Consider the following 13,116-nt stretch of genomic DNA (forward strand, 5'->3'; position numbering starts at 1 on the left):
AGGATTCGATATGCTCTCAGAGCCACTAGAGATTTCTGATTATCCTTTAAGAGTTTGTATGTTAACTTTGTTTCTTTCCAAGTCAGCTTAATCAGTAACACTTTACAATAAGGTTGTATTTGTTAACATTAGTTAATGCAATAGTCAGCATTAACTAACAGGGATCAATACTTTTACAACATTTAATAATCTTGGTAAAAGTTTAGTTCTACACATACTAACACATTTTGTACATATAACAAAATTGTATATGTTAACATTAGTTAATGCATTAGTTAATAAACTAACATGAACTAACAATAAACAAAAGTATATTAAATAAATTAACATTAACCAAGATTAACAAATGCTGTAAAAAAAAAATCCTTATTCTTTTTAGTTCATGTTGCCTAAATGCTAATGAATAGAACCTTATTTTAAAATGTTAATGGGCCAATAGCGTGACACTAATTTTTTTGTCCAGATCTATTAAGTTATTAAACATACATTAAAAATGCAATTCACACAAAACAACTACTTGCATACACCTTTTCTATAATGAACATGTTTTCAATTTCTGAGTTTAAAATCACAAAAAAATTCTAGGGCTTAAAAAATCTAATTCTTATGAAAATCACAAATTACTGAAAAAAGAAATGTTTGCATGAGTCGTGCAGAATAATGTTTTTTTTTTTCTTAAAACAGTAAGCAATGAAACAATTTTGTTTTAAAATATTATTATAACACCAAATCAAAGTCAGTTGGTGTAACCAACAAGTATAGGTTGCCATTTTGTTGCCATGTGACAAACACACACACACACACACACACACACACACACACACACACATGTTGGTGCAGCTATCCTTGAGGACTCTCCATAGACATAATGATTTTTATACTGTATAAACTATAGATTATATCCCCTAAACCTAACTCTACCCCTAAACCTAACCCTCACAAAAAACTTTCTGCAATTTTACATTTTCAATAAAACATCATTTAATATATTTTTTAAGCAATTTGAATTGTGGGGGCACTAGAAATGTCCTCAAAAAACATAGAATAGCATAATACCCTTGTAATTACCAGTTTGTAACCTAAAAAAAATTCCCTCATAAACCATCCAAACCTGCCCACATACACAAACACACAAAACACACACATAAAACAGAAAGGACCCCTTTAGATCATTAAAACTGTGTGAACATAAAAAAAAAAAAAAAAAAAAAAAAAAAAAGAAAAAGCACACATACAGTACTGTGCAAAAGTTTTAGGCACTTGTGAAAAAGTCTTCAAAAATAATGCCATAAATAGTTTTCATTTATCACTTAATGTCATACAAAGTCCAGTAAACATGAAAAAGCGAAATCAATATTTGGTGTGACCACCTTTGCCTTTAAAATAGCACCAATTCTCCTAGGTACAGCTGGACACAGTTTTTCTTTGTTGTTGGCAGATAGGATATTCCAAGTTTCTTGGAGAATTCGCCACAGTTCTTTTATCTGTTTAGGCTGTCTCAATTGCTTCTGTCTCTTTATGTAATCTCAGACTGACACGATGTTTAGTTGGGGGCTTTGTGGGGCCATGACATCTGTTTCAGGGCTCCCTGTTCTTCTATTCTAATCTTTTCTATTTGCAAAAGTAATGTTTGGGAGCCTAACATTTATATTTCCTATTGACAGACTAAAGCTGAAGATATAAATAACCATCTTAAGACAAATGCTTTTGTGAAACATCTTATGTGCCTAAGATTTTTGCACAGTACTGTGTGTATATATATATATATATATATATATATATATATATATATATATATATATATATATATATAAAAATGTACTTGATGGTTTGATAACATGACATTTTTAAAATCACTAAATCAATTTCTGTTTTGTAGAAAATGCTTTGAATGCTTTTTAAAAAACATATTAAACCAACATGGACACAAAGATTACATTCTATGAACTTCTATGATCACTTCGTACAATCTTATATGTCAGTTTATTTTTGGTGGCTATACATATTGAACTACAAACTGAACCATTTTGGTTGGTAAATGGCAAAGACAGAATGTAAAGAATTTTACACCAAGGGGAGAATGTAATAAATTCAGAGCCATAGATAGACTAAAATTGACTCTAAAGAGAGAACCTGAGGAATTAATTAAAACAGAGAGAACTCAAGGAATATATTACCACAGATAAAGCCTAAAGGTTTCAGCGCCATGGAGAGAATCTGACAAATTAAAGACCATTGAGAGAACCTGAGGAAGTCAGCACCATTGAGTGAATGTGACAATTTGACTCTATGGAGAGAACCTGGCAAATTCAACAATGTTGAAAGAACCTGAGGAAGACAGCACCATTGACTGAACATGACAATTTGTCTCTATGGAGAGAACCTGGCAAATTCAACAGTGTTGAGAGAACCTGAGAAATCCAGCACCATGGAGAGAACTAAAATAATTCAACACCATGGACAGAACCAAAAGAATTCAGACCATGGTTAGAACCTTAAGAAATTTAGCACCATGAACAGAACCACATGAAATTCAGCACCATGATCAGGACCACACAAAATTCAGCACCATGGACAGAACCCGAGGATTCAGCATAAAGTGCTAAAGGAAAATTTAGCACCAAGGGAAAAGCCTGAGGAAATCAGCACCAAGGACAGAACCTGCATAATCCTAATTACCCTAATAACATCGTCTTTCGCACCAGTTTGTTTGGCCAAACTCTTTAATGTGAGAAGAGTAATTAAACTCCCTGCATAATTATTTACCTCTCGAAAAGCTGCACATCTTCAATTATATATAAACCTTTATTATAGAGCTGCATAGAGGGCACCAGCATAATTATTGGTGTGGTGGTGGCGTAGTGGGCTAAAGCACATAACTGGTATTCAGAAGGTTGCTGGTTAAATCCCCACAGCCATCACCACTGTTTCCTTGAGCAAGGCACTTAACTCCAGGTTGCTCCAGGGGGATTGTCCCTATAATAAGTGCACTGTAAGTCGCTTTGGATAAAAGCGTCTGCCAAATGCATAAATGGAATGTAAATGTAAATTATTCTAATTACGATAATCATTGCAATCTTTAAAAGAGCATTCAGTCACTTACGGAGGTGTAGAGGTATCCCTCACTGTTCATACCCAGGTAGAAGCCAGTCTTCGCTCCCTGAATCGCCACTATCCGCAGGCCCACAGGAATCAAGTTGAACTGTGCTGTGGGACAAAATCAGAGAGATTCATGCTTAGAAAAATTTAATAAAACACTGGATGAAGAATAGGAATTGGTGGCAGGTATCAGGGAAGTCCCAGACCAACCTATAGAATATGTATCTAGAAATAATAAGTATAGTGGGGACTTTAGGGTTAATTCATATTACATTATCATACAAGTCTGACGAAGCTGTAACTGATGTTTTTATGGAATGGCAAATAGAAAATATCACTGTTTCCTGAGGGGTATCAATGATTAAGGTTTCCAGAAATGCCACATGTCAGATTTTTTGTTGAGTCAATCAGAAGACATTGATGCGCATTCTGCCGGCCAGTAATTTTGCACATTCACAGGGCAGTCCATATATGGGAAGCAGGAAACATTGGTAGCTGGTTGTTAAGTGTATAATTCAAGTTTATTGCCATATTCAGCTTCATACGACATGATTACACAGGAAGCCGTCATGCTGCTTCCGACTGTTCATGTACTCTGAATTCAACCTCATTCTGCCAAGTTACTGACAAGTGGCATCTTTATCAGAAATTTTTGCATTAATTCAAATGTGCTTATCTTTCTCCATGGCGCTACTTATAGCAAGTTGCATGTACAACACTTCACTGGTCCCATGGAAACCTGGAAACAATAAAGTTTACTCTGAGACATGGATTGAAATGGTGAGCGCGATTCAGAAGTTGCATTTTTGCTCTAAAATAACATTTTTATTTCACTGACAGTTGGGTTTAGGGTTGAGGTTTGGGTTAGGAAGTAGGGTTAATAAAATATGCAATATGCAGCTCAGTAAAGATGCTGACTACCACCCCAGGAGTCGCGAGTTCAAATCCAGGGCGTGCTGAATGACTCCAGCCAGGTCTCCTAAGCAACCAAATTGGCCCGGTTGCTAGGGAGGGTAGAGTCACATGGGGTAACCTCCTCATAGTCGCTATAATGCGTGGTTCTCGCTCTCGGTGGGGCGCGTGGTGAGTTGTGCGTGGATGCCGCGGAGAATAGCGTGAAGCCTCCACATGTGTTATGTCTCTGCGGTAACACGCTCAACAAGCCATGTGATAGAAGTCACTACACAACCATGAGGACTTATTGGGAATTGGGCATTCCAAATTGGGGAGAAAAGGAGAGAAAAATTAAAAATAAATAAATAAATAAATAAAATAAAATAAAATATGCATTCCTGTTAACTGTATTACATAATTTGCAACTAAAAATACAACTCGCTTTTGGTACCACCCTGTGGATTTTTCACCTAAACAACACTTCCAGCTTCAACAGCATTAAACAGTCTCTGTAAACACACCTAAATGCCACTTCAGATGCAGCTTCTGTGCCACATTTTCAGTGTAAAAATGGCTTTGCACTGTAAATATTTTAGACAACATGGCATGTGATGAAACAGGATAACAGTGAAGAAAAAAAGAACAACATAGAGAAAGGATGGAAAACTGTCAGAGATGTCAAAAGATAATGGCAGGAGGGAGGAGGTGGTCTATCCAAGAGAGACTATCTGTCCTCTGTCTGTTGTTCTTAATAGAAAAATGTATTATGTTTGATATGGATCATTCAAATAAACCACATCAAAGTTAATGCTTCTTAGAGAGAGAGAACAAGAAGATAAACAATATGGAAAATAAAAGACAATGAGAAAGATTAAGGGAGGAAAAGAATTATAGAAAACAGAGAAAGAGAGAGGATATTAAGTTAACCCAAAATGAAAATTCTGTTATCATTTACCTATCTTCATGTCATTCCAAACCTATATGACTTTTCTTCTTCCGTGGAACACAAGCTATTTAGCAGAATGTCCCTGGTCACCATTCACTTTCATTGTCATTATTTTTCATACAATGAAAGTTTTTTCTAAATAACTATGGAAGAAAGTATTTGGAGCTACATGAACAACTATCCCTTTAATTCTGAATGAAGACTAAGGAGCACTGCTTAAATAATGCTATAATTAGTCTTAAGTGAAATGTCCTGCCAGTGTTTGACAGATATATGACAGCATGTAATTGGTGTTGGACAGTATCATAACAATCTAAATTCCATCCTTGAGATCTAATACAACGCTATCAATTTCACTTCATTGGGCACGAAGTGTTTAGGATGCTTGTCAGAGCACCCTGTCACAACGTTCATGCGACGCTGCAGTTGTATTTTTATTTAATATCTGCAACAGTCATTTCAACAGACATCCGTGACATGTAAGCTAGTCCTTAACGACTCAGACAGGAGTGTGCAACGCTAGCGTACCCTGACAACTGTCATCCTGATAAAATACGTCTCAATCTGTTATACGTACACCCCGAAAACACACATAGAGCTACAAAAAGCACAAGGAGTACAAGTGAACTCATGACACATCACATGTCTGCTCTTGTTGGCATGACTTGCTCTGTCTCACTCTCTTTCCCTTCATGAACATGTTATGGTGACTCAACATAAAAACATCATTATCATCACTGTACCAGCCAGAAAAGAACTGAGACCTCATGTTGAACTTATATAAAAGACACTGCCATAAAAAAGTCTTCGAGAAAAGCACACATGTGTGTCATAGGTCCAAAATCTTAACCCAGTACAGATTGGCTTAAACCTAACAATATACACTCATGACCACTTTATTAGGTATACCTGTACGCCTACATATTCATGCAATTTTCTAATCAGCCAATCGTGTGGCAGCAGTGTAATGCATAAAATCACGCAGATACGAGTCAGGAGCTCCAGTTAATGTTCACATCAACCATCAGAATGGGGAAAATATGTGATCTCAGCGATTTCGACTGTGGCATGATTGTTGGTGCCACACAGGCTGGTTTGAGTATTTCTCTAACTGCTGATCTCCTGGGATTTCCACGCACAACAGTCTCTAGAGTTTACTCAGAATGGTGCCAAAAAACATCCAGTGAGCTGCAGTTCTGTGGACGGAAGCATTCCCTTTTCATAGAATTTGATTAGGGCTGCACGATTATGATGAAAATCATAATTGCAGATTATTTCCTTTGATATTGTAATTGTGATTAGTCATTTTAATTAATAGAATTTACATTAAAATACTTATTTTGTGTGGAGCAGTTGCATGCCATATTCTTTATGTAGGCTATGCATCAAAACAACTTGAGAACTGTGTTCCTGAACTGTTTTAATATTTTAATTGCATGTAAAACAAAAAGTGGTATTCATATTTTGAATAAATTGTACAAAGTATTATTTAGATAGTGAGCATTACTGATATGCCTTTAGACTAATCTAAACGCATCAGACTGGCCTTTGCATTCATGCATACAACGGCCCAAAAAATATGTTTGGCACAATGGTAGAGCACCTAAATGGAAAGCTTTAATTTACACTTTTCACAATTATATAATTGCGACAGCTGTAATTGTAATCTCGATAATTTTTTCTATTAATTGTGCAGCCCTAAGTTTGATGATGTATTTTTACCTTAATTTAGCAGCGTAAATCTGGCAAACCTGTTTTATTTCTTATTATACATTATTTAAAGTGTATTTACTGTATATCACTGCATATATAAACAGCAAACTAGTCAACACTGCTGAGATGGGGGTTTAAATACAGCTGCTTAGAGCAAATGGGAACACAGTAATCTTTGCTATAGTCTCCCATTTACTTCTACATGTCAGCGATGACGTTTACAGTACCTTGCTATAGGCTACTGCCTGGCAAAGGCAAAGCTCAGTAACTACACATTATGTCAAAATTAATTTGTGACTAAAATCTAATTTTTTAGATAATGATCTGTCCTGTGACAAACAGGTTTGACTGAACTATGCTCACATTCAGATTTAAAAAAAAAAAAAAACAATTCTGATGGAGACTATTTTATAAGCCACATTTGGCTGGACAGTCAATAGTTTACTTCTGCATTCCAGACCTGGAAATGTAAAAAATTGTCCATAATGGCCCAACAACTGAACAACCTGTTTTCTTTTCTTTTTCTTTTCTTTTTTCCGCTGGTCTACATCTGGCATTTTGACTGTGTGCATTTGTTTTCTTCTCTGTCTTTACACAGATTATTGCAACAATCTCATACATCTGCTGATCAGGAAGTTCCACAACAACAGCAAACAACTGCGTGAGAGATTCACATCGATCTCAAACCCTCGCCGCTCAAGAACAACCATAACAACAACAAACAACTGTGGTAAGTCATGGCACCCGCTCATGTTATTGCTTCCTGCATTGCATGCCACATGTTTACTATAGCTTCTTCCATCAGCAGTGAGGGATTTACATGTGATAATTGTAAGGAATTAGTCAGGTTGATGGAGAAGGTTAATGAGTTAGAGACACGCATCCGAACGCTAGTGGAGGTCAGTGAGAAAGAGAAGCCGGTAGATACTGTTTCAGATGCAGGTAGAACAGCGAGCAACACACACCCATTTTTTTCTGGCTATAGAGCCACCACAGCAGGGCGTTTGGATAATGTCTCATGTTAGGGTTTCTCGTGTCCCCACTCAGTGATGCACCCACTGAGAATCATGTTGAAAGTGCCCTTGTTATAGGAGATTCTATTGTAAGGAGTGTGGAAATAGAGACTCCATCCACTATTGTTAATTGCATTTCGGGGGCTCGGAGTCTTACATCAGATCAAATTTACAAGTGCTGGCTAACGCAAAATGCAGATTTTTTTAAATTGTTATTTATGTCGGCATTAATGATGTCCGACTTCACATGTCGGAGATCACTAGAGATAATATTAAAGAGGTGTGTGAACTTGCAAAAACAATGTCAGACACTGTAATATGCTCTGGTCCTCACCCTGCTCTTGATGGTGACAAGGTTTATTGTAAATTAGTGTCACTGAATGGCTGGATGTCTGAGTGGTGTTCGGAGAATAGCATAGGATTTATAGACAATTGGAAGAGTTTTTGGGGTAGACCTGACCTGCTAAAGAGAGACGGACTCTATCCCTCCAGGAAAGAATGTGCCACTCTCCTCTCTAGTAATTTGGCTCTTAGTCTCAATAGTGATAGTATTTGACCTACTGGGGACCAGGTCAGGAAGCAGACAAACTGGCTAATCCGAACGTCTGCAAGCTGCCTTGAGACATCACACAGGTCACATAAACTACAACACATAGAGACTGTATCACCTAGATATTATATAGAGACTGTGTCTGTTCCCAAAACTACCAAACACAAACCCTTCACTAAATAATTTAGAAAACATTTGACTAAGGTAAAACTTGAAAATAACAAAAAGCATCTGTGTCAAATCACAAAATTGAAGATAAACATCTTATAAAAGTAAGGATACTTAGATCTCTTTCAACCAAAACACTAATTGTAAATGAAATTATTACAGATCATAGTTTGGATGTGCTCTGTTTGACTGAAACCTGGATTAAAACAGATGAATATATTAGTTTAAATGAGTCTACTCCCTCAGGTTATTGTTATAAACATGAGCCACATCTGAAAGGTCGAGGAGGAGGTGTTGCTGCAATTTACAGTGACATTTTTGGTGTTACTCAGAGGACAGGATATATGTAAGTTTAAGTCTTTTGAACTAATAATGCTTAATGTGACACTGTCAGATACAAATCAAAAATCTTTGTCATCTTTTGCCCTTGCTACAGTATATTGATCACCCGGGCCGTATTCTGATTTCCTTGGTGAATTTGCACATTTTATATCAGATCTAGTTACTGTGGATAGAGCTTTGATTGTTGGTGACTTCAACATTCACATAGATAATGAAAATGACACATTGGGATTAGCATTTATCAATATTCTCAACTAACTTGGAGTCAGACAAAATGTGACAGGACCAACTCATCGCCATAATCATACGCTAGATTTAATTCTGTCATATGGAGTTCATGTTGATACTATAGAAATTCTGCCGCAGAGTGATGACATCTCAGATCATTACCTCGTCTCTTGTATGCTGCGATCAGCTAATGCTACTCAATCTACACCACGCTATCATTCAGGTAGAACTATTCTTTCGACCACTAAAGATAGCTTCACCAATAATCTTCCAGATTTATCTCATATACTCAGTAAACCAAAATGTCTAGAAGAACTTGAAGTAATAACAGAAAATATAAATACAGTCTTCTCTATCACTCTTGATAGTGTCGCCCCCTTCGATTAAAGAAAATTCAAGAAAAAAGCTGCACACCATGGTACAATGATCACACTCATGCTCTCAAGAGAGCAGCTCGGAAAATGGAGAGCAAGTGGAAGACTACAAAATTAGAGGTATTTCGTGGTGCATGGAAGGATAGTGTCTATAGCTCCAGGTCAGCATTTTTTAGCAAACTCATAGAAAATAACCACACCAGTCCTAGGTGTTTATTCAGTACTGTGGCTAAATTGGTTAGGAATAAAGCCTCGACATAACCAGATATTGCATCGCAGCACAATAGTGACAATTAATTTCTTAACTGATAAAATTGAAATCATCAGAAATAAAACTTGAATTAAGCAATCGTCTGTCACAGTACCACAAAAAACAGTGTCTTATATTTTTCCCCACGAGCAACTTCAATCCTTTGCTGTCATAGATCATGAAGAGCTAACAAAACTTATCGAAACATCAAAAGCCACAATGTTTATGTTAGTTCCAATACCAACTAAGCTCTTAAAAGAGATATTCCCTGTAATCTCAGAACCTCTTCTTTTTTTTTTCTCCCCTTTTTCTCACCAATTTGGAATGCCCAATTCCCAAGTCCTCGTGGTGGCGTAGTGACTCGCCTCAATCCGGTTGGCAGAGGATGAATCTCAGTTGCCTCCGCGTCTGAGACCTTCAGTCCACGCATCTTATCATGTGGCTTGTTGAGTGCATTACCACGGAGACATATCATGTGTGGAGGCTTCACGCTATTCTCCGCGGCATCCACACACAACTCACCACGTGCTCCACCGAGAGCAAACCACATTATAGCGACCATGAGGAGGTTACCCCAAGTTACTCTACCCTCCCTAGCAACCGGGCCAATTTGGTGGCTTAGGGGACCTGGCTGGAGTCACTCAGTATGCCCTGGATTCTAACTTGCGACTCCAGGGGTGGTAGTCAGCGTCTTTAATCCCCCTAGAACCTCTTCTTAATATTATTAACTCCTCACACTGTTCGGGACACAGACACACTCACTCAGTTTAAGTCTAGACTAAAGACTCATCTATTTAGCCAGGCATACACCTAATTTATCCATCAACTCACAATTAGGCTGCTTTAGTGAGGTCTGCCGGAACCAGAAACATTTATCGTGATCTATAACTCTGCAAAAAATGCTATGGCATCTATGCTAATATTATTCTATTTTTTTTTCCCCCTGTCTCAACTTCGGGATTCATATCGGCCAGATCCAGCTCTGATCCTGCTTGGTGTCGGACTACACTGCTACGTGTCTCTTGAGTGATGACGACTAAATGCAGCCAGACATCACTTGTCTATTACGATGGACTTCAGGGGATGAACTGATGCCAACTCCAACCATAAGACATGGGATACTTCATATGCCACTGACTGAACCTTGGACTTAGGATAGACCTCACCGAAATGTACTGACGGTTGAACTGCGATGCACCTCTCTGCCTGCATCACCTTGGTCTAATGATGGACTACACTCTTAAATTGAATACATAGACTATAAATGAATTGCCAACAAAAGCCTTCATCAGCCATCTAACAAAGGACATTGCATTTATGTGAACTTCTGCAGTTAATCCAGGATGGACTTCAAAAACAGTAGTCATTAATCTTACAGTTCATACAAAATCTTTGTTTAAACACTGGCCTTTAACACTTACTTAGATTACTAATTTTAAACCATGACTTGCACTGCACATAAATAACTAATATTGGCATTATATTCATGCTGTTTAGCCACAGTGAGCCTGGTTTATCCCAAGGTTATTTTTCTCCTACATCTTATGGAGTTGGCTTCGGCTTGCTCACTGGGGTTCTAAATACAATTATTATTTAATTATTTATTTTTATACACAATTTACAATCATATTTAATCAAACTACACAATGATGACTCAAAGACTTTATAGATATTACAGTTTCATTTTCTGTTAATGCATGATTTTCTGTAAAACTGCTTTGAAAGATGTGTGTTGTGAAAAGTGCTATACAAATAAAAATGACTTGACTTGACAACCAAAGGTCACACTGAGTCTGTCAGGTGTGAATAACAGCTGAGAATGTTACACGCATGCACGCATGCACACACACACACACACACACACACACACACACACACACACACACACACACGTTGGTGTGGCTATCCTTATGAGGACTCTCCATTGACATGATGATTTTTATACTGTACGAACTATAGATTCTATCTCCTAACCCTAACCCTACCCCTAAACCTAACCCTCACAAAAAACTTTCTGCATTTTTACCTTTTCAAAAAAACATCGTTTCATCTGTTTTTTTAAGTGATTTGAATTATTGGGACACAGAAATGTCCTCATAAACCACATTTATAGCATAATACCCTTGTAATTACAAGTTTGTAACCTAAAACAAATGTCCTCGTAGACCACCCAAACCCGCCTAAACACACACGCACACTTACAGAAGCAGCTGTTCTCGTCCCTTGTGCCGTCCATGATGCCATCCGGCAGCATCTGCAAGTAGTAGCCGTGCTGGCTGTACAGGCGGGTGACGATGCCTTTTAGCTGTGGCTCTGCTGAGAAAAAAATGATCACAGGCACACACTGTTAGCCCAGGGAGAAAACATCACAGCTTGTGCTGTACATGCATGGCATTCTTAAAGTTTGCACAGAGTACATCAACAGTGCGTAATGTTACTTACACTGCACAGGGGGGGCAATCTACAGTACACATATTGTGCAACATTTTTAAGGAAATAACTTTGTGTTGGGATTCAGAACAAACTCCCCAGTGTATAAGAAATATTAAAACAAATTCAAACAATATATCCACCACCCCCAGAATGGTATTCTGTTCTGGGTGGTTGCTTGACATAATACATTCACTAAAAAATGACATTGGGAGCAGTTGGTTAAAGCAGTCATGACATGCTGTATTTTTTAAATATGTTCCTTAAGGTTCACCTATAACACTGGTAAAGTTTTTGCCACAAAAAACTGTCAAGTATTTGTAAAACATGATAATTTCCCACCCTCATTCTGACCCTCTCTGGTTTTGGTGCTGCTTTTCCTTTAAGACTTGACAGTAAACACCCACTGTTATGATTGGCTCTCTGCTCTTGACTGACTTGCTCTGCTCATCACTACTGGGTGGGGCTACGAAAGTGATTAAAGGTAAAGTAGGTGTTTATGTGTTGTTGTGGGGGCGGTCAGATGCAGATGTTCACCACATGTGACATCACAATGTGGAGGAAGTAGAGAACAAGATGTTTTGGCAACTTTGTTTCAACAAATGCTCTTTTTTCAGTGAGGAGAAAGTTTTGAGTTCTGAAGCTTTCAGTATGTTTTTATAGTACAATGATCTCTTATATGTCAAAAGATCAAGGAACATTTTATTCCTCATGTCATCACCCCTTTAAAAGAAAATGCGAAATGAAAGAAAATTGGTTAGAAATGTGAAGTTTGTTCAGAGAAAAGCATGATGTACTGTATGTGTAGATGCGACTTGGGATTTTTATCTACAGGTTCCCACACTTTTTGGCCAATGATTTTCCATGATATATATAGTCAATTATGATTTCTGGATAAGGATTTTTAGAAACCATTTTGTTTCAGACCGATTTGCCAATGAATCAGTTAAATCAATTTGTAAAATAGTTTGCTGTTGTCAAAAGAGATTAGTTCAGATTCAGCTTTCTGTTGCACCTTTACGCCAGTAGGTGGCGACAAATGTGTGTAATGTCAGTTATTGAATAACTGATTCAGATGGTTTGTTGAAATTCATGAATCGTTTACGTCA

At 37.5% G+C, this 13,116-nt stretch overlaps 1 protein-coding gene across 2 annotated transcripts in view; it reads right to left on the bottom strand.

Moving 5' to 3' along the window:
- Positions 1-13,116, bottom strand: part of LOC127433166 (fibroblast growth factor 11-like) — a 54,272-nt gene that overhangs the window by 16,293 nt on the left and 24,863 nt on the right. Inside the window, exons 2-3 of one of the 2 annotated variants that reach the window (XM_051684865.1) lie at positions 11,780-11,890; positions 3,104-3,207 (exon numbers count right to left, since the gene is read on the bottom strand). In XM_051684865.1, coding sequence (XP_051540825.1) covers positions 3,104-3,207; positions 11,780-11,890 — 215 coding nt within the window. Of the gene's footprint in view, positions 1-3,103; positions 3,208-11,779; positions 11,894-13,116 lie in introns of both variants that reach the window. The other variant, XM_051684866.1, reaches the window with a different exon arrangement.

Source organism: Myxocyprinus asiaticus, chromosome 43, assembly GCF_019703515.2.
Source record: "Myxocyprinus asiaticus isolate MX2 ecotype Aquarium Trade chromosome 43, UBuf_Myxa_2, whole genome shotgun sequence".
In the NCBI taxonomy this organism is placed as follows: Eukaryota; Metazoa; Chordata; class Actinopteri; order Cypriniformes; family Catostomidae; genus Myxocyprinus; species Myxocyprinus asiaticus.